Source organism: Phoca vitulina, unplaced genomic scaffold (genome assembly GCF_004348235.1).
Source record: "Phoca vitulina isolate PV1807 unplaced genomic scaffold, GSC_HSeal_1.0 scaffold81, whole genome shotgun sequence".
Taxonomy (NCBI): domain Eukaryota; kingdom Metazoa; phylum Chordata; class Mammalia; order Carnivora; family Phocidae; genus Phoca; species Phoca vitulina.
In genome coordinates, this window is record NW_022589784.1 from 4,313,341 (window position 1) to 4,340,565 (window position 27,225).

The following is a 27,225-nucleotide window of genomic DNA, read 5'->3' on the forward strand; positions in this document are numbered from 1 at the left end:
TGGCAATACTCTCCAAGTTGATCAGTGCAATCCTTAGCCAAATTCTCTATTAAACTTCCAACTGCTTTTTCAGAAACGGACAAGTTGATCTTAAAATTCATATGGTATTAGGCCAAAACAACTTTGAAAAAGAACAAATCTGGAAGGCTCACATTTCCCGATTTCAAAACTTACTACAAAGTTACAGTAACCAAAACAGTGCAGTACTGGGATAAGGATAGACATAGATGTACACAGGTCAATGGAATGGAATTAAACATCCAGGAATAATCCCGTATGTCTATGGTCAACTGATTTTTGACAAGGGTGTCAAGACCACTGAATGGAGAAAGAGTAAACTTTCCACCAAATGGTGCTGGGATAAATGGGTTTCCACATGCAAACGAAAGGAGTTGGACCCCTACCTCACAATATATACAAAAATCAACTCAAAATGAATCAAAGAACTAAATGTAAGAGCTACAACTATAAAACGATTGGAAGAAAACATAAGGTAGTCATGTACAATAAGGTTATCTTCATGACCTTGGATTTGGCAATGGATTTTTAGATATGACACCAAAAGCACAAATAAAAGATAACAGAAATCTTTACAAAGATACATCGGACTTCACCTGAACTAAAAACTTTTGTACGGCAAAGGACACTATCAGGAGAGTGAAAAGACAAGCCACAGAATGGGAGAACGTATTTGCAAACTGTGTATCTGATAAGGGTCTTGTATCCAGAATATATAAAGACCTGTCACAACTCAACAGCCAAATGACCAACGACCCAATTGAAAAATGGGCAAAGGACTTGAACAGACATGTCTGCAAGAAGCACATGATAAGATGCTCGGCATCATTAGTCATTAGGGAAATACAAACGAAAAGCACAGGGAGATACCACTTCACACACACTAGTACGGCTATTAAAAAAGAAAGAAAGGAAAGAAAAAAAAAAAAAACCCACCAGTGCAGGCGAGGATGCGGAGACACTTGAACCCTCATACACGGCTGGTGGAATATAAAATGGTGCAGCTGCTGTGGAAAACAGGCCGGCAGTTCCTCCAAAAGTTACACATAAACTCAGTTAAACTATTACGTCCGAGCAATTCCGCTCCTGGGTGTATTCAGAAAAACGTGTACATGATCATATGCTCATAGCAGTGTCATTCACCATGGCAAAAATGCGGAAAAATCCAAGTGTCAGTCACGGATGACTGGATGAACACAATGCGGTGTATCTACACAATGGAATATTATTCATCCACCAAAAGGAAGGAAGTAGTGATACATGTTACAATGTGGATGAGCCTCAAGAGCATGATGCTCAGTGACAGAAGGCAAGCACAAAAGACCACAGAGTGTATGGTGCCGTTTATATGAAATGTCCAGGACAGGAAAATCCGTGGAGACAGGAAGCAGAGTAGTTACCAGAGGCTGAAGGAGGAGGGACTGGCGGGAGGGGTGACTGCTAACTGGTCAGGGTTACCAGTTTACAGGGTGATGAGAATGTTCTGGAACTAAAGAAGGTAATGGTTGTACAACACTGAGAATGTACCGAATGCCGCTGAATCATATACTTTTAAGTGGTTAAAATGATGCATTTTATGTTATGTGAATTTGACCTTGATAAAAAATATACAACTAATTAAAAAACCCATTATTCTCCCTTGCGATTTGAATGGATCTTCTCCCCACATGCGTGGTTTTGTAACCTCCCGCACCAGTCACTTGGAAAATAGTGGTTCACTGATTTTGCAGATGTTCCAAATGTTGACATGCTTTCATTATACAGTACTGAAAAATCACATTTGTTAGTATCACTACCAAGCTCAAAATTCTACTTCTTTTTTGGTTGAAAATGTATTGGCAACCAAATTAGTCGGCTGTTTTCCTGGATACATCCACCTCGCACCATTCATTTTTGAGAAAATGCCTGCCAATTCCCCAAGTCTGAATAATCATCATTTGTCTGTTACTCCTTCAAGCAAACAGCGTTTCGTGACAAAAATGGCTGGTTCAGCTCACAGTCATTTGCCGGCGGCTTTTCCTTAGGACAGTCATCATACGTTGGCAGAAGTGCCTTTTGTCACACAGAATATTGGAAAGATGTGAATTCCAGGACTGAGATTTAATACAATTAATAGCAATTAACAGCTCCACCAAGGACCATAGGTTAACCTTAACTGGAAATTGCAGTACCCCATCCTCAGCTTCTCTTTTCTTTTTCACCGTGAGCGCAGGGTGGGGAAGACCACGGCGACGTCTGGGAGAGTCTGACGCCTCTGCCTCGCTCTGCACCTGCATTTGTGCCCTGGGGGCTCATCGATGTTGATTTTGCAGTCAGTGCAAATGTCAGCACAGGGAAAGTGGCGGCTGATTGCTTGGTATTATTATGAAAACAGTTTTGACCCTGTGGGGCCCCTGGGAGGGTCTTGGGGACACCCAGAGGAGTGCCAGACATATTTAGGACTGCCTCCTAAAAACTACTCTAGAGTATTGTGGAAAAGAACACAAATTGAGGCTTGCTGCATAAGATCATCCTGAAGAACCCATAGCTATTAAATAGAGTCCGATCAAGCCCATGGATGCAGAAAATTAATTTAATGCACAGTGGAACCTCCCAAGGTGTTCACTGTTTTAAAATTAAATCTTCGCGTAAACATCAGTAGGCGGTGAAGGTCAGGAAACCATCCCACCACGTCGCCCAAGGCCAAATGGGGATGTTACCGCCCCGGAGTCAGCGCTGACGGCGCAGTGCGCACGTCTGTCCAGCAGAGGGCGCTATGGCGCCACCTCCCACCCCCTCCATCCGTGGACAAGGAGCATCTTGCACTTGACTTCAAGTCCTAGTCTTCCTTACACTTGCCAGAGCGACTCTCACTGCACAAGTACAAACGCTTTGTTCAGTCCCCTCAGTGGCTGGAGAAGTTAGTGTTTAAATATGTTTAAAATAAAAACTGATTTTATATTTGACTGGAGTTGAACTTTTTGCTATTTAAAGATACTTATCAAGGTGCTATCTGCCCAGGCCCACATATCAAACAGTAAGGAGGAGCCAAGGATGGACGCAGTGGTGCCCCACCCCACCCCAGGCCCAGGCCGCTTTCCCGAAAATCATTTCTGGTTTCTGAACTTCCGCAGTTTCCTTCCATCTTGGTATTGTGCATATGCTTATGCATCCGTTTCTTGACTTATCAAGAGCTTAATTTTTATTTTTGATTCGATGCACTGCAGCAGTATTCCTTGTCACTTAATATCATCTGTTTCTGCTACATGAATTATTAACAGAATATGGGGGGGGAACGGACACATATCGTGCTTTAAGGGCTTGTTCAGAAGGAGGGCAGAAAATATGTAAGGACTCGCGATTAAAGATATAGTGTCTCAAGAACCTAATGTAATAGCAAATAGCAGACAAGTTTTAGTAGCTCCCAAGTATATTAAAATAAGCCAACTATTTAGAAAATTCCTCTCCTTTCATGTATAATCTAGCAAGATCCACCAAGATGTAAGGACTGTACTGGGGCCTCCTAATGGAGGGTGGAGGTTAGTTCTCTGAGTCCATGAGTGTATGCCCAAGTGGCCATTCCATTTATAACATAATAATCTCATTAAAAGGGCCCACCAGATAGGGGTCGCCCCTGCCAAGGGCCAGCAATGACCACTGTTGAAGCAACGGCGGCATCTCCAGACTGGGTCTGCCGCAATCTGACATCGGGACCATGCCTCCAGGAGCTAGCAGTGGGAAAGGAAGGGATGTCTCTGGAAAGGCCAGGGAGGAGTGGGGACAAGGACAGAAAGATGCTAGGGTTAACCCTGCATCCTCAGATCTAGCTTAGTTATGTGACCATAGAGAAAATATAAGTATAAATGCTTTATGAGCAACCCTTTTGGATCTTTAAAGAACATGGAGAGTAGTTTAAAAAGAAAGAAAGAGACACTGCTGGAACTTTGAGGGCAGGGATATAAATCACAGAATTCTGCATGTAGAAAGGAAACGGCCCGCAGTGAAGGGCCAGGTGGGAAGACGGAGAGAATCTTGGGGCTCACCACTGGGGACAGGGAGAGGCTGGCTTGGGAAAACAGGGCATTGTAAATCTGTTTGCCCACTTTTCTTTTGCTAATTAAACATTTTAAGAATATGTAAGTAATATTTTACATGCTTGCTGTAGGAAAATCTGATTACAACAGAGAACAGTCTCCACTGAGGGCCAGGACTGCGGTGGGGCCAACGAGGCACTCAGGGCTCCAGACTTCAGGAGGTGCTCATCCTCAAGATCGTGTCAGGGCAAGCTTGGCAGGTGGAGGTGAATACCTCCTTAAATTTGGTGCCCTGGGCACCTGGACTGGCACACCCCATCCAAGCCCTGCCTCAACTTCTCCCCAGCCCCACCCAACTCCCACATAGGAGGAGAAGCCTTTACCAGTAGCCTGGTGTGGGTCCTCTCAGGTGCATTTTATCAGATTTACATTGGCTTTCATGATTTTCTCTGCAGTTGGGGTTGTGCTATGTATTCAGTTCTGATACTTGTGTTTATCACTTAATCTTCTGTGATTATCTTTCTGAGCCAGTTCTTATAGCTCAAGGGTTGGCAAACTTTTTCTGTAAAGGGCCAGATAGTAAATATTTTGGGCTCTGTGGGCCAGTCTCTGTCCACGACTACTCAACTCTGTCCTTGTAGTTGGAAAGCAGCCACAGACAAGTGAAGGAATGGGTGTGGCCGTGTGCCAATAAAACTTTATTTACAAAGCCAGGCAGCTGGCTGGATTTGGCTGCGGGGCTGTAGTTTGCTGCTCCCCGCTGCCCCATAATTCTACCAAGAATTACACATTACGGATGTATTAGACCTTACTGTTAAACCGATTTTTAAAAATGACATGGGTATAGACGGGATGGCGGCACGATATTGTGAGTGTCCTAAGTGCTACTGGTAATCATTTTTAGCAGCTGACGTGCTTAGTTCTCGTAATTCCTAGAGCTTTAAACAATAGAGGTCTACTCAATTAAAAAAAATTTAAACTTTTCATTTGGAATAATTCCAGACTTACAAAAACGTTGCAAAAATAGCACCACGAACTGTATACCCTAAGCCAGCCCTCCCAGATGTTAGCATCTCGCATGATCTCAGCACAAGGATCAAGACCCAGAAATCAACCCCCATTCACCACGATGAGTCAATGAAAGATCTCATTTGAATGTGATGACCACTGCACTGGTGTCCTTTTTCAGGACCGGGATCCAGTCCAGAGACACACACTGTGGTCATTTTGCATACACAGCAATGAGAGAAAATACCAGAAAATGAGAAATGGGCGAAGAGTGGAAGAGGATTTTATCAGATCAACGAACGGCCCATTTGTCCAGTCGCCCTTGACATTCTAAGCGGGTCTGTATTACCCCGAACAGGAACGACTTCCCTGGTAAATTATTTGCGACTTCTCCGAATAAGCGCCAAAGAGTGCTTTCTTTCCAGGATGACATTCTCCTTCTTTAGCTTTGTCACTGGAGGCGGAAGAGAGATGAAAACCTCAGATCCCTCTTTCAGAGCAGTGCTCCCGAGTAAACCCAGGCACTGCTCCCACCTTCACAAAGAAACGTGCAAAACCAGCTTCAGAAGTGATGATATCACTGAATGTCTGTCAAAACCCAGAGAATGCACAGCACCAAGCGCGAACCCTAATGTCGACCAGGAGCTTTAGTTAATAGTAACCGTGTGTCCAGATTGGCTCAGTGACGGTGACAAACGTACCAAACTTCCGTGAAAGGCTAATGAGGGGAACTGTGTGAGTGTGGGGGTGGTGGGGGGCTACGGGGATTCTCTGACTTCCCGCTTAATTTTTCTGTGAACCTAAAGTGGCGCTTAAAAAAAAAAAGGGGGTCTATTCAGTTAAAGAAAAAAGTGATGATAAATACTTGAGTCAGAGAAAAAAGCAGATGCACTATTGGCAAAATTCCTTTCTCAAACAATGTGCGTATGCTTGCAAAGTTTTTGCTCTGACAGTTGGACAAAAGCTCTGATGTGCAGAGGATGAGGAAGCTTCTAGCAAATGCTTGGCACATGCGTGAGGTCATAGTACAGTCGAGATATTCTGCATCTTCGCTGGAAATGCAGGCTACAGAGAAGACATGTTTTGCGGTTAATGATCCATCGTGAACTCTGACCTGTGTGGGTGGCACGCCGCCCTGGGCCACCTGGAAGGGTGGCCGTGAGATTGGAAGGGCATGTGTGGGAAGCCAGGCCACACACAGGGAGCCACAGACGGTCCATTCACAGTCTCCCCGGCTTGACTCGGTCCTGATGAGCTGGATAGTGAATACAAGATTTGGCTTTTCTGAACCCACGTGTGCTGGTGGTCAGGGGCAAGATGCTCCTTACGTGTTGAAAGCAGGAGCTGATTTTCTGATGACACCAGTAAAGAAATTCCTGTGATTTCAAGTCACATATTTCCGGGTTATATGTTGTAGAACTTGAATCCATCAGTCCAGAGCCCTATATTATGACTTAATATTGGGAACCAGATCTCGGGATTTTCGAAGAAGACTCAGTGTCCCAAGGGGCTGGGCTGCTGACACTCTGGCTTCTCAAACCCAACACATGAGGGTTTTTCTTTATCTGGCGGAGGAAGAAATCGATGGTGCAGTTCTAGGCATATTTGAAAGTCACATCAGGTGCCACGAAGCTGATGCAAGCTCTTTAGGTAGCGGAATGCAGCCCGAGAAAGCTCAGAACCCCCTCGCCGCTGTTCTCCGAGGTGACTTCACTCCTCACCCCTCTGGCTTCAGCGCAGCATGTGCTGATGGTGCGTGGCGATCCCAAGTGGAGTCGCCAGGGCAGACACCGTCCCGATCTCGTGATCTGCATAGCCAGGGCCACCACTACCGATGAGCTAGGACTCTGATTTCCTGGAAACAAAGAGTTCACAAAGACGCCACTCAGAGGGGGGACTTGACCGCTGGGTCAGCTTATCCGTCACTTGGGCTAGACCTTGAGGCCCTGATGAACCACTGCAATGGCATGTCTCCCCATGGGCAGGAATGCTGTATTTTTATTATTGTAAGAATTGGTTAGAACATTTGTCTTCCTCAGTCCCCGCTGTGTGGCCCGTGGGGGCCCCCTGTCTGCACGGCATGGCCTCCTGCAGCCCGGGGTGGCAGGGTCTCTACCTGGTGCAGCCCGAGAGCCCCCAGCCTCCTCTCGACACGACCCAAACTGCAAGAGCAAGCCTCTGGGTTTAGAGCCTGTGCTCTGTGTGGTTAATAAAAGCACCACAGCAAAAGGTTTTATCCAAAACTCCTCATGTGGGCCATTCAGCTTTAAGATTTATGTAATACTGATGAAATAAAGACTCAAGAAAATCTGCCCCCAGAAGTCTGAAACCTCTCACTGAGGCTGTACGGGTGATTCCCTCTGGTCTTCACGCTCTGCTTTCAGAACCGACTTAAAGTCCCAAAACTCTTGACAGGAAAAGCTGGAGGCCTCAAGTGTCAGATGCTGGAGCCCTGTTTTAGTTCTGGGGCAGTCTCAAGGCTGTTCTTGTTCTCGGCTCCTGGAAAACCCCACAGATCTCTGCTGCATGTGTGGAGATGTTCTCATGCCAAAGCAAGTTGATAGACCACAGCACGGGCAGGGTCGGGAATCAGACCGCCTTCTGAGATGATCACTCCCGGGCTTGCACAGAGAGGGCTGTAAACACAGCCCATTCATGGATTCCCAATGGATCTGAAAATACGATTCTTCTGAAGCAACTCAGATGACAAACCACAGTAGCCGGGTTGCCCGGGGTCTGGGCTGCACCTTTCTTTGCAACAGGATAGTGTGGACCATAGAGAACGCTGTGGTTTCTCAGGAGGTCTGTGACCTGTGATCCTAGTACATGCTGTTATTATGCACTGATGCAATTTGCTAACATTGAACCTGCCGTGTTTGTGACAGTTAATGTAGTCTGTGAGGAATGCTTTCTCATCGATACCAGCTTGAAACTCACGTCCATTCAGCCAGTCGTCCAAGGGAGGACATGTGTGGTTGCCTGTGGGTGCCCAGGCCCTGGTGGGTTGCAGGGACTGAGTGAGGCGAGGTGCAAGCTGGTACACCAGGCATGCCCCATGCGTTACGGCCTCTGGAGAGCAAGTGACTTCTCCCCATCCTGCCCACAGAACTGGGTCCTGCAGAGCACTCTGGACGTAGAGGACAGCGAGACCCGGTGGGGGGCGGGAAGCTCTCTGATGTCAGGTGACCCCAAAGCACATCAGGACCAAAAGGACAGGGATGAGGCAAGATCGTCATCTTCTATTTCAGATTATTAGCCCCACACCAAAAGACGAAATTATTTTCTAACTGACAATCAACCAATGTAATCCATCACAGTAACAGTCTACAGGAGAAAAAAATCTCATGATCATATCAATGAAGAAAAAGCATTTGATAAAAATTAATATTCATTTATGATAAAGACTTGAAGAAAACGAGGGATAGAGGGGAATTTCCTCAACCTGAAAAAGGGCATCTAAGAAAACCTACAGCCAACATCACACTTAGCAGTGAAAGACTGAAGATTTTCCCCTAAGATTGGGAACAAAGCACGGATGTCCACTCTTGCCACTCCTGTTCAACACTGTACTACAAGTCCTAGATAGTGCAAAAAGACAAGAAAAATGAATAAAGTCATCCAGATTGGAAAGGGAAAAATAAAATTGTTCCTATTTGCAGAGAGCAAAAAACTCTTGCAGCTCTTACAAGTGAGTTCAGCAAGGCTACAGGATGCAAGGCCGACAGCCAAAAATCAACAGCTGGAAACTGAAGTTAAAAATCAATACCACTTATAATAGCTCCAGAAACATACAATATTAAGGCATAAATCTAACAAAATACATACAGAATTTGCATGCTAAAAATTGCAAAATGCTGATGATAGAAATCAAAGAAGATCTAAATAAATGGGGAAAAAAATACTATGTTCATGGATGGGAAGACCCGACATAGGAAAAACGTCAGTTCTCCCCAAATTGATCTATAGGTCTAAGGCTGCTTAATCAAAATCTTACTATGAATTTTTTGTAGACATAGATAGAACGACCTAAAATTTATATAGAAAATTCTAAAATTATGTAAATCTTACTATGAATTTTTTGTAGACATAGATAGAACGACCTAAAATTTATATAGAAAATTCTAAAATTATATAAATCGCCAACACAACAGTGAAGTGAGAGGAAACACTCTACACAATTTTGGATGGAAAGACACTCTAAAGACTGGGTGAACATATTTGCAAGTCACATATCTGACAGGGGACTTGTATCCAGGATATATAAAGAACTCTCAAAACTCAACAGTAAGCAAACAAACAATCCAGTTAAAAAATTAGGCAAATTACTTGAACCAAGAGGTCACCAAAGAGCATATAATGAAAGGCAAACAAGCACATCATTAGCAATCAAGAAAACACCAATCACAACCACAGCGAAATACCACTACACACCCATCAGAACGTCGAAAATGAAGAATGGTTGACAACACCAAGTGCTGGTGACGAGGTGGGACACAGGGACTCATACATCACTGGGGGACGGGGGGAGACGCAAAACCGTACAACCACTTGGGAAAACTGTTGGTGGTGTTCCATAACGTTAAACATACACTTACCGTGTGAACCAGCAATCCTGCTTGTACGTATTGATCCAAAAGAAAGGAAAACATATGTCCATACAAAAACCTGTACATGAGTACTTATAGAGACTTTATTCATAATCACCAAAAACTGGAAGCTGCCCGAATGGCCCTCAAATGGTGACTGGGTGGAGGAGCTGTGGTATGGCGGAACCCTACCCAGGAGCAAAGAAGAAGCAAGCACCGATTCACGTGACAACGTGAATGGGTCTCAAAGGCACCACAGCGAGTGAAAGAGGCGGCCTCAGAAGGTCACCGACTGTATGTTCTGTGTATACGACACTCCCGAAAAGACAAAACTAGAGTGACAGATAACCGATCAGCATTGCCAGGGGCTGTGGGTCACGGGAGGAGGGAGATTTTAGGGTGAAGAGCCGCTCTGCACCCTCACCGTGGCCGCAGTGACACGAGGTCGTTGCGTCAAACCTCAGGGCTGCATGCCAAAATGGGTCAGTTTTACTCTGTGTTAATTTTCCAAATGAAATAAAAGTAAGCACGGAAAATAGACTTTAAGAGCAGACACAGTTTTAAAGCAGGTCGGGAATTGGCTGGGGCAGGGGCATGGCGGCAATGAGTGGGTGCAGTTCCCAAGCGGGACTGCCCCGTGCCTAGTTCGCTCCAGCGGTCACACGGATGGATGGGCCCGGGGCCTCTGGGAGAGCGACGCCAACGGTGGGGGTACCCCCCCAGCACGGTGATGCTGGGCTCAGACGCCATTTCCACAGCAGCCCAGGAGGGGCCTTCTGCCCTCTCTGTCTACCACAGAGTATCTGGTTCCCAGGGGTGGACACTTGCCTCGGATCACACGCCCTTCCAGGTGGCAGGGCTCCGGCTCCAGCACCCCAGGCTGCCTTCCACTCAGCATCCCCGCTGCTGAGGAGGGTCTATTCAGGGTCTACCCTGCTGCCCCCGAGAGCCTCGTACATACCGTAGCTGGCGATGAGCGGGAGGTGTGGGCCAGGGAGTGTCTGGTGCTGTCCATCCCCCCGTGGATGAGATAGGCTCCCGCGCTGGAGACAATAGGGCTCCCCCCGACATCCATGGTGATGCCCACCATGCTGTGCGAGGGGACCGTTGGCGGGGAGGAGCCTGCCACGGTCACCTGGGCGCCGCCCGGGGCCTCGAAGTAAGAAGCTGCGCTGCTGGGGGCGTACATCTGAGGCTCGGGGTTGTAGGCATAGGCAGTCCGTCTGTCAGGAAGAGAGAAGGGCCTCGTCTGAGTCTCCACGGGAATCCAGCAAGACTTCACGTTAAAGCTGGAGCCCCTCGACACCAAGCACACGGGGTCATTCAGACATGAAATGTCAGGGCGGTGCAAAGTTCAAAGTGATCATTTCTGGAAATATTAAGGATCACAGGATGACTCATTGAAACTATCGCTGAAAAATTCTAAGTGTGTAAAGGGGTTGCGTGGGGGAGCTCCTTTGAGGAGACGGAACGATTCTGTATCTTATTGTGGTTACGTGCCATCTGCACACGGGGTAAAATGGCCTAGACCACACACGCACACACGCACGCACGCGATGGCACCTAGGCTGCTAAGTGTGAATTAGGCCCGCGGGCTAGCTGACAGTCCATCCCAATGCCAATCTCCTGGTATTGTGCTATGGTCACAGAAGATGTCACCCCTGGGGGCAGCAGGGCAAAGGGCACACAGGACTTGGTCCTAAGTCTGCAACTGCCTGAGAGTCCGTGATTCTTTCAAAACAGAAAGTGTTTGCAAAATGAAATTGCCTAATAAAAAGAATTTCTAAGCGATACCAAGAATTCGTCTGATATTCCTTCACCGTTTGGATTAAATGATTCACCCTGTGGTTTGCGACTCAAATTTTTAGGTTCTGCTCGCTCGTGTAGAGCTGGCCCCAGTAAAAGGCGGTGCCTGAAGCTTAGTGGTGTGTCTCGAGAGCTTCCCTCTGGGTGGCATCGAGGCCCCTCTGACTGGCCTCCAGGAGGCCTGCACCCCTGTCCCGCCTCCCGGAGTGACAGCCGATTTAACTGTAGCACAAGATGAAGCTCAGGACGTTGATGCTGGGGCGACCTACAGACCTTGCTCAGGCTTCCTGGGCTGTCCAGGCACTGACGTGTGTCTGCGTGTGTCCGGCACCGCCTCGGGGCTGTGCTTTAGAGACTCGCACGGCTCCGGCCATCACCGTGGCCAACCCTCACGCCCCATCCCTGAACTTCTGGAAGGAGGTCGTGGAAATCAAATGAGCCAAAGGGCTCGCGTCTTGAGCGCAATGAGCTTCATGGGAAATGTATCATTTTCTGCCCCGAACACCACAGAGTTCGAAGGCAGAATGCTCTAGAAGTCCTTGACAAATGGAAAATCGAGTTTTAGCAACATCATAAACAGCCAGAGGTGGACACAGGCAAGGACGAGAAGGCAGAGACAGAAATGGTGCCTGGATTGTGAAGACTGAATCTTCTGACTTAAAAGCTGGACTGGGGTTTTGTTTCGCATTCTGCTTTGTTGGAAAGGCTGCCTTTTCTGGCAGTGAGAACTACAAAGGCCTGTGATTTCTGAACTCTCCACAGGGCTCTGATGTCCTAGAACTGTTGTAACAGTTCCAACATCACCCAAAGGAGGAGGAGGAGAAGTTTCCACACACACAGCCCCAAATGGGAAGGGGTGGGGGGAGTCGTGAGAGAAGGTTCCGGACGCGGCCCACGCTTGTCTGCGAGGAGGGCCCTTCTGAGGGGAGAGGCGACCCACGTACAAGGCTCCATTCGTGTAGACGGCGTCTGCGCCTTCCACGTACTGCACCTGCGGGGGGTACACGTGCTGCACCTGGAACGACAACAGGTACGTGGCGTGAGGCACGGCGGGCTCCTGGAGGGGCCGGCTGGCTGCGTCTGCTTGTGCCTTTTGCGAACACTGACTCCTACGTGTCAGATTTCCCTCCCCAGCCGGCGCTTCAACCAAGACACCAGGGGAACTGGTCACCAAAAGGCCCCACGGGAATGGAGCTGCTGCCGATCCACAGCTCTGCTGCATTTTCTGGGCGCGGCGGCTTGTTTCCGCTGCGGAGCCCGAGGGGAGCGAGGTGGGCGGCCCCCATTCTGTGGCGGGTCGGGGGGAACCCAGCTCGCAGCTCGGAGCAAAGCTGCAGAGCAGAGCTGGGTCGGTCGGTCCCTGCCACCCGCCAGCCACTGGGCAGAGGGGTGGGTCCCGCTGGACAGGAGAAGCCAGAGCTGTAGACAGAACGTGACCTTGGGGGGTCGGACACCCCTCACCCCCTGCAGGGCAGAGGGCTCGAGCTGGTCATACTCTACATGGCCTCCCTGACGTCCCCTTTGGGTGGCCCTGGCACCCCTCCCCAGAGGGGCGGGGGTCCTGGGAGGCACACCGGGGAGACCTTCAGTCTGAGCAGAATGGAGTGGGAGGTGGAGAGGGGCACTGGGAAGCCCCGAGCCTCGGCCCGCCACGCCCCTGCCTTCACCTGTGGCCACGTCAGTTCAGCATCTCAGCAGACAGGGGCGCTGGCCCGGGTGGTGGAAGCCCGAGCTCCGCGCGCAGAACCTTACACCCTCACCACAGAGGGAAACAACGGACGCCTCATCCAACCTCCTTTTGGGGTGACAGAATCAGGGGCTGGGTTTCATCGTGGCCTCTCTCTAAGCCTTTTCGTGGAGCGGCAGGATGGGGCTGATTCCCACCTCCTAGGAGAACCCAACGCGGTGCACGATGCACACACACAAGCCCCTGGAATAGCCAGCATGCCCGAGAAGGTTCCGGGGACTAACATGCTGGGGGTGGGCTGTGCCTTAGGGGGCTGGGGGAGATGCAGAAGTCACTCTGCAAGTCCAAGCTGCCCAGAGAGAAAGGCTGGGGCGGGCCCGGCCCCACAGAGAGGAAGCTTCTGGAATCATGACACTGCTCGTGTCTCCCTCAAGGAGCTGAGACAGAACCGCTGGTTCCCTGCTGGGCCTGCCAGAAGCCTTTGCTTCTCTCCCATGACCCCGAAACCTGCCCCAGTTGCCTCCAGACAAGCGCCTCTAAACACACCAGCAATCTAAGCCGGAACCCCCTGGGCAGAGGGGTGTGCCGTCTGTCCCCGTTCCCAGAGCCTGCACTGACTTTAATTCAGCGTGTTACAGAGCTCAAGTCCGCAAACTCCAGCCCTCGGGCCAAATCCGGCCTGCCTCTTTCTGCAAATGAAGTTTTCCGGGCACACAGCCACGCCCCGCCGCGTCCATCCACGGCCGCTTTCTCAAGACAGAGGCAGAGGTCAGCAGTGGTGTCGGGGGCCGCTAGCCCGCCAAGCCGAAACATGTGCTGTTTGGCCTCTTCCAGAAAAGGTCTGCCCCCCGCTGCTCTAGGTCCCCCGGACTCTGTCGAGCTGCTCATCTGTGCAGCTGTGTGCCTGGGGAGCGCTCGCTCTGAAGCTCTGTTCCGGGATCACTGGATTTCACAAGAAGCACTTCCTGGTCATGGCATTGGTCTGAGGGTACGGCACTTGCTTCCCCAGCAAGTTCCACGTTCCTTCAACCCAGACGCTGGGCTTCTCTGTCTGCGTGTCCACCTCGGTACCCCAGTGCTCTAGCGAGGTGCTGGCTTGCACCCCGAATGCTGAGTTTCTGGATGAATGAAAGATCGTGAGCGTCCTTGGCCTGTTGCAAACTCTCTGCAGTAAAAGATTCTTTTTTTTTTTTTTTTTAAACATAGCTTCCGAAAGAACCTTCTGGTCAAGAACTGAAGATACTAAAGACCAAGGAACGGCAACAAGAGGAAAGGATGCCTCGTTCAGAGAGGGCTGCAGATCGCTAAGGGCTACCGTGCCCCATGTCCCCTGTGCTGTGGTTACCTGCTGTGGCACCTGTTGGACCCTGGGGAGGGAGATTGGCTGCATCTGGGCCCCTTTGGGAGCCGAGCCCGCTGCCTGGACCAACACCCTCTGAAAGGGAAGGAGAGAAGGACGTTTAGACTTTAGTCAGAGTTTAGCCCTTAAAACAAACACAGATTACAACCAGAGCACCGCTACCTTCTCCACTGTCACCTGACAGACACATAAGCAGGACTGATAGGAGGACAGGACAGTGTGTGTGCACGCGCACGCACACACACACACACACACACACTCGTTCACGTGCACCAGCACACGCACCTTCACCTGCCCCCAGCAGCTCTCCCTCCCTGGGGTCTGTTCTGCAAGGTGACGTGGGCTGTCCCTGGCACCAAGCTGAGAGGCCGGGTGAAAAGAAGGACCCTCTAGACAGCTGTCCACGCCACCCTCCCCCGTCCCTGGCACCAAGCTGGGGCTGGTGGCAGAACAGGGCCGCCGTGGTGGGAAGCTGGGCCCGAGGGCGCAGCGCGGGGAGGTGAAGCGGGAGGCGCACACCCGGCTAAGTGAGGCGGCAGGAATGCCTCTCTCTGGCAAGGAGCGAGGCACCCACTGTTGAGGGAAGGCAGGGCGGCCCGTGAGCATGAGTGCTTGCAGCTTTCCAGAAAGGGAGAGCCCCAAGTAAGCAGCAGGAAGTCTCTGCGCGAGGAGCAGAGGAGACACCTGGGGGGACTGGATGCGTCTCTAGCAGGGATGGAACGCCTGGAACTGGGGAGGGACACCGTGGCCATGGTGCGCCCCTGGAGGTGGGCCCCTGGCACCAGACAGCCAGGGGATGGAGGGCTGAAGGGTCAGCTTCAAGCGGGCAGGGAAACAAATCAATTAGGCTACCACTGAATCTGATCATGCCCCCTTGGCACCCTGGGAGGGGCTTGCAAGGCCCACGCGGGGGCTGCTGTATTTGTAAGAAATAGAAGCTAAACAAGTCTGATTGTCCTTTCTAAAATGAATAAAGCTCTCTGAGGTCTGCCTTTTTGTTTTTGCTGAATGAAGGGGCGTTTTCAGCTTCATCAATTCTGTCATGCTTCTAACTTCTGGAATACGGCTCGTGGGGGGGTCACACAGCCACAGTGGGCCTCTGCACACGCCTCCAAGCTTCCAGTCTGTTCCACTGCCCTCAGCTTTGTGTGATCTTATGTCACTAATTTTATGTTTGTGTCTATGATGTATTTCCATCCATGGCAGAAACCTGGAAGTCAGGAGCCTTCATGTGGAAAGTCTCTCTGCAAATTTTAGAGATTTTTTTTTTTTAAAAGACTTTTTATTTATTTATTTGACACAGAGACAGATAGTGAGAGAGAGAGCACAAGCAGGGCGAGCGGCAGGCAGGCAGAGGGAGAGGGAGAAGCAGGCTCCCCGCTCAGCAGGGAGCCTGATGCGGGGCTCGATCTCAGGACCCTGGGATCATGACCTGAGCCGAAAGCAGCTGCTTAACTGACTGAGCCACCCAGGAGCCCCTCTCTCTGTAAATTTTAAAGAATATATCCATTCTAATGCTAGAATTCTAACCGATCTTTTGCCTTATCCATAAAGTCTTCCTGGGTAACAGGGTTAATTCCCAGGTACGAGAAAACTTCCATTAAACGAGAGGAAGAGACTAAGTTGGTTTCTTTTCGTGTTTGTATCCTTGAGTCCTTGGTGGGACCTTTTCAACAAATAGCGACTGACATGTTAATTTGGGAAAGCTCTCTCTGCTGACTCGGGTGTTTTTCAAAACCTAAGAGGATGTGCCCCCCGCCCCTGCACTGGCCACGCAGGTTTTCCCCGAGCAGCAGGCGCGCCGGTCTGTTACCTGCGGGGAGGCCGGTACCGGCGGGGCCGCGGGGGCCTGGGCTGCCGCTGACGGACACAGAGTCACAGAAGCTGGCGAATCGGATCCACCCTCTGAATTCTGCATGCTCAGTTCTAAAGAAAGGTGGAGAGAGGTTGAGTGGAGCAGGGTTGCCATCACGAAACCCCAAGAGGCAACATCAGACACGCACAAGATCGGCGAGTGGTTATTACCTACAGTCTTCAAAATTCAAATGTGTAAGGAGGACAGGGAAACGGGGGCCCAGCTGCTCCTAGAAAGAGAGGGGGTGGGGCAGGAAATGTTTTTCCCAATATAAAACCAAAACTCAGCTCTGCAGGCACTTCTCAATGGCCGGCTGGGACGACTAACTGCTTCTCCCCTGGCCAGGCTGATCCGGCTGAACGACTTCCCAGGGCTCAGACAACTGTTTACTCATTTATCCAGCAAATCACAAGCTCTTGATGGATGCTTGCCATCTGGGGAGCTACTGTACCCCAAACAACAAGGGCGTTCTCCTAGAGCAGGGTTTCTCCCCCTCAGCACTGGGGACCACCAGGGCCGGATCGTTCTTCATGTGGACCCCGGCATCCCTGACCTCTGCTCATCAGGTGCCCAGAGCGCCGCTCTCCCCGCCCCGCCCTGCCGTCATGACAACCAAAAATATCTCCAGACACTGTCCAAGGGAGGAAAAAGGCGATACACAGTGGAAGTAAAGAAGCATTTTATCTTGGGCTGGATAGAAGTGCTGCCTTCTGTTCCTAGAGATCCTTGCCGATGAGAAAGCATAAAAGTGTATTTCTTTGCAGCCAGATGCATATATCTTTCAAATAGGTAGTTTAAAAATTCTATACAGAAAGACTCATTTCATTTTTTTAAAGATTTATTTATTTGAGAGAGAGAGAGAGAGAGAGAGAGAGCAAAAGCAGGGGGAGTGGCAGAGGGAGAGGGAGAAGCAGACTCCCCGCCATGCAGGGAGCCTGACGCAGGGCTCCATCCGAGGACCCTGAGATCATGACCTGAGCGGAAGGCAGAAGCATAACCGACTGAGACACGCAGGCGCCCCCAAAAGACTCACTTCATACCAGGACAACGTGGCAGCTGATACAAAAAAATCATTCCATGAAAATGCTCAAGGGCAAACGGTCTTCACTCTTTAAGAACCGGCTGCTCTTGGCATTTGAGAAGCTGTTAAATATGCGAACTGCAGAGAGGGGGTGGCTCTGTGGGCAGGTGCACCCCCGTCCTGTGCACGTCCCCCCAGCTGTTAAGTGGAGTCTCCCCACTTCTGCTTCATGGGGAGCCCTGAGCAGCACGGCACACACCACGCCCCGCAGTGCCCGGGACGGACTGCCAGAAGGTTACACATGCTTCCTCAGCCCAGGAACTCCCACCTCTAACAAGGAGGGAAGAAAGCAGAGAGCAGTGTGTGGGTGTTTATCTCTGAGTGTTGGCTTAACCCCATCTTCACCGACGAGGAATATTCTAGGACTCAGCCCATTCCCCTCCCAAAGCCCTTGGTACCCTGAGAGCCACGGGACGGATCCGTGGATGTGTTGCCTGCGCCTGTGGCAGGTTCCCGGGTCCCTGACTCAGTCCTTACCACTAGATGTCCTCAGAGGCACGCGGTGACTGGCATCCCCCACTTTCTTCTCTTTTAGGGAAGGAGGAGATGGAGAATTTCCAATGTGTATTTTCTGGGTCTCCAACTCTCTGCCTTCCCAATAATTCCCTGACCTTTGGAATTATTCTGTAGGAAGTTGCTTAATCGAGGTCTTATTTACAATTTTCCCCAACGTTGGAACCAGTCATCTGCACCCCACACACCACTTTGTTCCAATCTGAAGCCAGGAAGTGGGTCACTTCGGTGGTAGTGGGAGGAAATCGCTGGACTAGGGCTCTTTGTGGAGAGAATCCACTGGTCACAGAGTGGGAAAGCTGACTCAGAGGCCAGTTCCTTGTTCGCAGGCAGAAATAATAGTGCTCCAAAGTCTAAGTCTTATTAAAACCAGGGGAGCCCGTGAGAGCGTGAGGCTCGACAGTGAGCCCATGCTCGGCTCACTGTGGCCAGAACGCAACTTCCAGAATGCAAGTTATTCAAGATCATGCCAGGTTTTCACACGAATGTGTTTCCTAGTTTAACACACTGTTTGCCATGTGCTGTTTGTCACACTGTTTAGTGCACGGTGTTTAGGCCAAGGGTCGCCAAAGCTTTTCTGCCAAGGACCAGAGACTTTTGGGTACATCTGGTCCTATTACAACTACTAGACTTTGCTGTCCTGGCACAAGAGTGGCCATTGCTCACACACACACACACAGAATGATCCTGGTTGTGTTCTAATAAGACTTCATTTAGAAGAAAAAAAAGGTGACAGGCCAGGTTTGGCCTGTAGACCACAGTTGCTGGTCCTTGGTTCGTATAATTTGCGTTTTTTGAAGTGATGTGGGTTTGGAAGATGGGTAGAAAAATGTTACTGTCTGGATCAAAACCTTGAGGTCCAGGGACCCTGGATCTAGTGCGGAGTCCTTGTGGCCACATCTCCCCAACATGACAGAACTGGAGGGGCCACAAGGGATGACCCAAACTGTTAGGAGGATGAAGCTGCCGGCATTTAAAGACAAATGGAATTATCATCTGGTCTGAAATGACAGCAGTGCTCCTGAAGGTTATAAAGTCACAAATAAAATCACCAAATCCTGGAACCTCAGGAGCCAGGTACAGCCCTTGAAACTGAAGACAGGAGTTTGGGCACAAGGGACAAGTCACTCTGGGGAGTTGTAGTGGGTTGAACAGTGACCCCCACAACTCATGGCCACTCAGAAGCTCTGAATGTGACCTTCTCTGGGAAGAGTGTCTTCGTAGAGATGATCAAGGTAAGGATCAAGAAGAGGTCATACTAGAGTAGGGTGGGCCCGAAATCCAAGGACTGTGTTCTTGTAACAGACAGAATGGGACATGCGGGGAAGAAGGCCACGTGATGATGGAGGCAGAAAGGGTGGGATGCAGCAACACGCCAAGGAAGCCAAGATGGCTGGGGCCACCAGAAACTGGAGGAGGCAGAAAGGATCTTTCCCTAGAGGGAGCACAGCCCGCCGACACCTTCTGGTCTCCAGAACCGTGAGAGGACAAGTTTCAGTTGTTCCAAGCCACCCAGTCTGTGGTACTTTGAATGGCAGCCCCAGGGACCTCATGCAGGGATCCATATGATGAGCAGCACAGCTGGGACAAAAGCATCCCGTGCAATGGCTTCTGGGTAGTGCTTCAGTGCACAACCCGGGCAGTTGATAAATATTTACCAAATGAATAAATACTTCAGTGTCTCCTTAGTATTACAGCCCATACCGAATTATACAAAATGATATATAGTGTTTCAGATAGTGAGAGTCTACATAAAGTTCCAGGACATTTACAATCTACCTCGTTATTTTAAGGATGTGTAGGACTATTCTGGGAAATGTAATGACCTTTTGAGACTGACTGTTCTACTCGCCCTGAACACATCCCTTAATGTTAGCTTCAGAGACAGATGACAGACCCATGTGGGCCAGCCTGGCTGCTCCAATATGTCGAGGGCATGAAATCCTTCCCTACCCATCTAAGATAACCAAGGTCATACGTTGCATATAAGCTGGTCCAGTTTCCTGAATTTTGTTTCTCTGAATTTCTTTTTATTTGGGTCCGTTCATCAAGGACTCCTAACACATCAAAGTTAAGGTTTTTTAAAAAATTGTTTATTAAGAGGTATGCAACAGCACTGGCTTTCAGTAATGGTGGAGCAGACTGGCTGGACTAACCCTCCTGCAGACAAGTTAAAAAATCTTGACAAAATATTAAAACACACAACACTTACACACACACACACACACACACACCCCTATTTAAAGACATTGGGGGGTGATCAAAGCAGGCAGACATTGCCCAGGAGTCCACCCTTGAAAGACCTCTGTCACAGTCAGACCAGTGATTCTGAATTTTTGCCAGGGGCATGCCCCAGTCCATGAATGCTTAGGTGGCAGAAAGCAGCAATCTGGTTGTCTTGAAGTGTGAGAGAAGACAGTTCAGAATATTAGGGGGAAGTCCTGGAAGAGAGAGAGCCACAGAGGGGGAAAGCCCCCAGATCTGCCTAGAGTCTATCCAAATCTTTGGCCAACTGACTAACCTACATTTGTGTGGGGAAGACACCAGGGGTTTGGGAAAAAACCAGCAGCTCAAAGATGAACAAACTTAGAGGAGATTTCAGCTGCTGCTGAAAAAGATATATTTGCATGAGGGGCAGGGTTTGAGTCCAGCCAAGATAAACACTAGCAGAGGGAACACAACAGAATCCAGAAATTCTACAACATAGCATTCATGATAGCCAGGACCCAATAAAGACCATGAACTAGGAGAAGAAATAGCTACGACCCATACCCAAGAAAAAGAAGGGAGGAGTCAATTATAACCAAACAATGATAATTCAGGTGGTACAGATAAAGCAGCTACTAAAAATATGTCCAAGAACTTAAAGGAAGTTATATGCACAATAAATGAACATACAGGAATCCCAATGGGGGAGGACAAATTATTAAAAAAATAAGTAGAAATTCTGGAGCTGAAAAGTGCAATAACTAAAATGGAAATTTCACCGACTACACTTAACAGCTGATTAGAAATGGCAGAAGGAAGAGTTAGTGAACTTGAAGAGAGATCAATGGAACCCAATCTGAAGAACTAAGAGGGGAAAAATTGGAGAAAAATGAACAGAATATGCAATCTAACATATATATAACTGAAGTCCCAGGAGAAAAGGAGAGAATGGGAGAGGAAAAAGATATCTCTTAAATTTGGTGAAAGACATCAACTTCCAGATCCAAGAATTTCAACAAAGCCCAAGAATGATAAATACAAAGGAAACTAACTTAGATGTGTCATATTTAAACTGCTAAAATTAAAAAAAGAAAAAGAAAATCTTGAAAGCAGCCAGAGAAAAACTACATATTATATTAAAAGGAACAATAGCATGGATGATAACTGACTTCCATCAGTGACAACGTTGACCAGAAGACAATGGGATGACATATTTAAAGTGCTGGGGGAAAGCTGTCAACCTAGAATTCTATATCCAGCAAAACTATTCTTAAAAGAAAGGTGGGACAAAGACATTTTATGATAAACAAAACTTGAGAAATTTTGTTGCCTACACTATGAGAAACACAAAAGCAAGTTCTTCAGGGTGAAGGGAAATAACACCAGATGGTAAACTTGGATCTGCAAGAAGGAATAAAGATCACTTGAAATTATAAATATGTGGGTAATTACAAAATACTGTATTTTTTCCCTTCTCTTCTCTTAATTTCTTTAAAATACATCTATTTACAAAAAATTATAACACTCTATTGTGTGTTTTTATAACATATGTAGCAGTAATCTATACAACAATAATAGCACGAAGGAATGGGGAGGGGTAAATGGAATTAGACATGCAAGGTTCTTGTATTTTACAACATGTAGTAGTCTTATTTGTGATAAATTAAAGATACATTATGTAACCCCTAAGGTAATCTCTAAAAAAAAAATAAATAAAACCCCAAAACATATAGCTTAAAAATTAATGAAGTTACAAGTAAATGAAATGCTAAACACATTTGTCCTCAAAAAAGGCAGCTAATGAAGAACAAAGGAACAAAATCCAGATGAAACAAATAGCAAAATGGCTTTCCTAAATTCAGATACATTAATTATTACATTAAGTATAAAAAGATTAAACGTTTGAATGAAAAGACAGAAATGGTCAGCCTCAATTAAAAAAAAACAAACCAAGATCCCATGATATGCTGCCTTTTTAAAAGAAACCCTCTTTTTATTTTTAATTTTTTGAAAGATTTTATTTATTTATTTGAAAGAGAGAGGGAGTGCATGCAAGCGACGGTGGGGGGTGGGGGGACAGGGCTGGGGTAGAGGGCAGAGAGAGAGGGAAGGGGAGAATCCCAAGCGGACTCCACACTGATCACAGAGCCCCATGTGGGGCTCGATCCCATGACCCTGAAATCATGACCTGAACTGAAACCAAGAGTTGGATGCTCAACCGACTGAGCCACCAAGGCACCCTGAAACACTCATTAAATACAAAGGCACACATGGGTGGAAAGTAATAGAATGGAAAAAGATATACCATGCAAACTCTAATTAAGCTGGAGTGGCTATAATAATGAGACAAAATTCCTTCAAGACAAGGAATACTACTAGAAATAATGAGGGAGGGACATTCCATCCTGATAAATTGATAATGACATAATCATTATAGAAGTGTATGCACCTAGTAGTATAGCTTCAAAATACACAAAGAAAAAATTAACAGAACTAAACTAAAGGAAAAAATAGATAAAGAGTCACAGTTAGAGATTTTAGACACTCTTCTCTCAGTAATTTTGATAGAAACTAAACAAAAACACCAGGAAGGATTTATCTGGGTAACACTATCAACCACAGTGATCTGACATTTATAGAGCACAACAACCCAAACCTGCACGTTCTTTTCAAATGTACAAGGAATATTCACTAAGATGGGTCATATTCTGGGCCACAAAACAAGTCTCAATACGTTTCAAAAGATTGAATTATACAGAGCATATATGTATTTTGACAAGAGAATAAATTAGAGGTCAGTAAGATGTCTAGAAAAATGCTGAATATTTAGAAAATTTAAAATGCACCTCTAAAATAACCCATAGGCAAAGAATAAACCATAAAAGAAATTAGAAAATATTTTGAACTGAATAATAATGAAAACACCATATATCAAAATTTAGGGATGTATCTAAAGCAGTGCTTAGAGGGAAATGTTTAGCTTTATAAACAAATTAGAAAGAATGGTTTAAAAATCAATCATTTAAGTTTTCAGCCTTAGGAAGCTATAAAAAGACAAGCAAACTAAACTTAAGCAGAAAAAAGGAAATAATAATAATAAAAAAGAAATAAAACTCCACAAACCATGGAGAAAATGAACAGAACCAAAATTTCCCCCAAACTGAAATTTCTTTGAAAAAGAAATGAGCTATAAAAGCCATGAAAAGACATGGAGGAAACATAAATTCATCCTATTAAGTAAGAGTAAATCCATATGTGCTGTATGATTCTAACAATACAACAATTCTGGAAAAGGAAAAACTATGGAGAGGGTAAAAAGATCAGTGGTTGCCAGAGGTTTAAGGGGAAGGAGGGATGAATCAGTGGAGCACAGAGGATTTTTAGGGTAGAGAAATTACTCGGTGTGATACTGTAATGGTGGACACATGTCATTATACATCTGTCCAAACCCAGAGAATGTACAACATTAGGAGGGAACCCCGATGTCAATTATGGACTTTTGGTGATGAAGATGTGTCATGTCAGTGCAAGTCTCATCTACAAATGCACCACTCTGGTGGGGTATGTTGATAAAGGGGGAGGCTAGGCATGTGTGAGGGCAGAGAGTACACAGAAAATCTCTGTACCTTCCTTTCAATTTTGCTGTGAGCCTAAAACTGCTCTAAAAAAGATAAAGTCTGGGGCACCTGGGTGGCTCAGTTGTTAAGCGTCTGCCTTCGGCTCAGGTCGTGATCCTGGGGTCCTGGGATTGGGTCCCACATTGGGCTCCTTGCTCAGCCAGGAGCCTGTTTCTCCCTCTGCCTGCTTGTGCTCTCTCTCTCTGTGTCAAATAAATAAATAAAATCTTAAAAAAATATAAAAATAAAAATAAAAAAGATAAAGTCTTAGAAAAAAGATTGACAACTCCCTATAAAAGACTGGTAAGAGAAAGAAAAAAAAACCCAAATTGCCAATATAAAAAATGAAATGAGATACACCATTACAAATCTTATAGAAACCAAAATCACAAGGAACTCTTATGAACAGCTTTAGCCAATAAATTCACCAACTTAGATCAAATGAACAGTTTTTGGGGAAAAACACAACATACAAAAACTGACACAAGATGAAATAGAAAATGTGAATGCCATATTAGCAAAGAAATTGAGTATGTTATTGGAAGCCTCCTTATAAAGAAAACTTCAGGCACAGAGCCTTTCACTGTTAAATGTATAAAACACTGAAAAAGGAATTAATACACAAATTTCATCAGAAAATACAGAAAGGAATACTTCACTCATTTTAGGAGGTCATCAAAACCCTGATGCCAAAACTTGATAAAGATATTACAAGAGAAGTATTTAGACCATTATCTCTCATGAACATGTATGCAAAAATGATACAAAATATTAATAAATCAAAGCCAGCAATATAAAATAACCCATACTTACATTTTCAACTGCTTTTTTTCCCTAATGAAGCCTCAGCTCCTTTCCTCCTCAAATGATTTTTGACAAAGGTGTCAAAGCAACTCAACAGAGAAAGGAAAGTTGTTTAAATAAATGATATATCCACACGGGAAGAAGAAAACAAATGAACTTCAATCCCTATCCTATACCACACACAAAAATGATTTTAAATTAGATCATAGACTTACTCATAAAAACTAAAACTATAAAACTTCTAAGACAAAACATAGGGGCATAGGCAAGAGTTTCTTAGACAGAATGCAGAAAGCAATAAGTATGACCAAAGAACTTGATAAGTTAGATTTGTGAAAACTGAAAACTTCTGTTCATTAAAAGACTTCAAGAACACAAATCAGGGGCGCCTGGCTGGCTTAGTTGGAGGAGCATGTGACTCTTGATCTTGGGGTCATTAGTTTGAGCCCCATGTCAGGTATAGAGATTACTTTAAAAATAAATAAATAAGCTTTAAAAAAAGATTTTATTCATTTATTTGAGAGAGGGAGCAGAGCAAGAGAAAGAGAGAGAGCACAAGCAGGGGGAGAAGCAGAGGGAGAGGGAGATGCTGACTCCCTGCTGAGCACAGAGCCAGACTCGGGGCTCGATCCCAGGACTCTGGGATCACGACCTGAGCCAAAAGTAGATGCTTAACTGACTGAGCCACCCAGGAGCCCCTAAATAAATAAACTTCTTAACAACATCACACAAATCAGTAAGCCACAGTCTGGGCTTTGCAAAAAATATTTGCAAAACATGTATCTGACAAAAGGCTTTTATCCACAATATGTAAAAAGCTACTACAATTTAATAATAAAAAGACAACCTAATGGGCAAAAGACTTTAACAGCCTCTTCACAAAGATACCCAGATGCCCAACAAGTATATGAAATGGTGCTCAACAGTGTTAGTCACTAGGGAAATGCAAATTAAAACCACAATGAGATACCAGTAAACCCTCGCTAGAATGGCTAAAATAAGAGTCTTGTAACAACCAGTGTTGTGAGCACAGGGAGAAATCGTATCTCTCACACGCTTGTGGGAATGTAAAATGATACAATCATGTCAGAAAAAAGGTTTGACAGTTTTGTAGAAAGTTAAGCCCACCCTTTAGCCCAGAACTCCTCTCCGAGGTGTTCATCCAGGAAATATGGAAACACGTCTACAAAAAAAAAAAAAATCCCTGTACACACAGGTTTACAGCAGTTTTATTCACAACAGCCAAAAAGTGCAAAAACCCAAATGCCCACATCAGGAGAGGAGATGAGAAATTGTAGATTTCTCTCCATGAGAACAGGGTGTGCATTCCATGGAATACCCATTTGTCAATATTAGACAGTCAAGATTTGTGCATCTACGGTATGTAAATTTTAACCTGAAAAACGGTGTAAAAATATAATCATGGAGTGGAGGGTGGGGGTGTGTGGGTGTAAGTGGCACAAGATGGCAGAGTGATGGTAAGCGTATAGCCTGGTGGCAGCCGCACCCGGTTCATTATACTGTGTGTTGATTTTGTAGATGTTTGAATTTTCCATACCAAAAAGTTAAATAAAAAACCCACCTGGCAATCAGTTTTCAGCCCCAAAGGGTACGTGCCAGCATATTTTATCACTGCCTTCCTCCACAAGCTCTGGTTTGCTATGCTAGCAGCCCTTGGAGATGAAAACAGTAGGTCAGGTGGTCCCTCTAGAAAGTGTGAGGCTGGATCTGAGTGACCCCTCCACCTGGCAGAACAGGGGCCAGCCAGTAGGGGAAGCGAGAGGGTGGCCCCGCGGATAAGGGCACCAACCAGCCACATTCAGCGGGAAGTTTGGGAATCCCTAAATTCTGCTGCTCAGGCTCCTCATTGACGGCAGTCCCGAGACGCCCTAGACACACTCTCGTAGGTCTATGTGCGGGTCTGCGCTTCTGCTCTGAACTTGAACTTCAACAGGAACTGGGTGGGAATCATTCAGTGACTATCTTTCCTGCTTGCTCGATCAGCTTCATTTGTCCGCTCTCCTGTTTCTCTGCACAAGGCTGGGGCCTGAGCATTCTTTCCCTGACTCCCTTCATCTGTGGCCACTCTCGACTGGGGCCTCAGGATGGCCAATAAAAAGGAGAGAGGCCTCGAATACGAGCCATTGCCCAGCTTGGCAAGGTTGGTCTCAAGCTCCTGGAGCTCAGACACACACCCAGTGTGTTGTTTGTAAGCCTAGCACGTTTCATTGGCCATCTGGTCCCAAATGAAGACACACTTGAGGAATAAAGTGGGCAAGCGAGGCCTCACTGGATTGTGGAGAAGGCACAGTGGACCCGGGGACGCTGCTCGGGACACTCAGCAGGGGGAGCCTGTGCGAGGTTCCCCCCTCCCCCAGTGTAAGTGAGGGGCAACGGGCGGGGATCACACCCGATGAATGGATCTGCCCCGGGCACAAAGGGAAGAGGCTTCTGTTTACAGGAAAATACTCCGGTTGCCTAGTAACCAGTAATGACAGGAAAGGAAACGCAGAAAAAGCTGAGGGCAGTTCTGGGCCCTGCTCCTGGCCGGGCGCTGACTCACCGCGACCTGAAGCAATCTCATTTCTATTCCTGTTCCTCCATATGCCAAGCGGAGGGGTCACCTGCCTTACATAGGTCTCATGGTATTTAGAAAACATCTTGTCATC

General features: G+C 47.0%; 1 protein-coding gene across 1 annotated transcript in view; it reads right to left on the reverse strand.

The window, feature by feature from the left end:
* Positions 1 to 27,225, reverse strand: part of RFX2 (regulatory factor X2) — an 87,816-nt gene that overhangs the window by 23,012 nt on the left and 37,579 nt on the right. The window contains exons 2-5 of the mRNA XM_032394469.1: positions 16,292 to 16,404; positions 14,464 to 14,553; positions 12,376 to 12,446; positions 10,587 to 10,848 (exon numbers count right to left, since the gene is read on the reverse strand). Of these exons, the coding sequence (XP_032250360.1) occupies positions 10,587 to 10,848; positions 12,376 to 12,446; positions 14,464 to 14,553; positions 16,292 to 16,396 (528 nt within the window). The 5' untranslated portion in view covers positions 16,397 to 16,404. The remainder of the gene's footprint in view (positions 1 to 10,586; positions 10,849 to 12,375; positions 12,447 to 14,463; positions 14,554 to 16,291; positions 16,405 to 27,225) is intronic.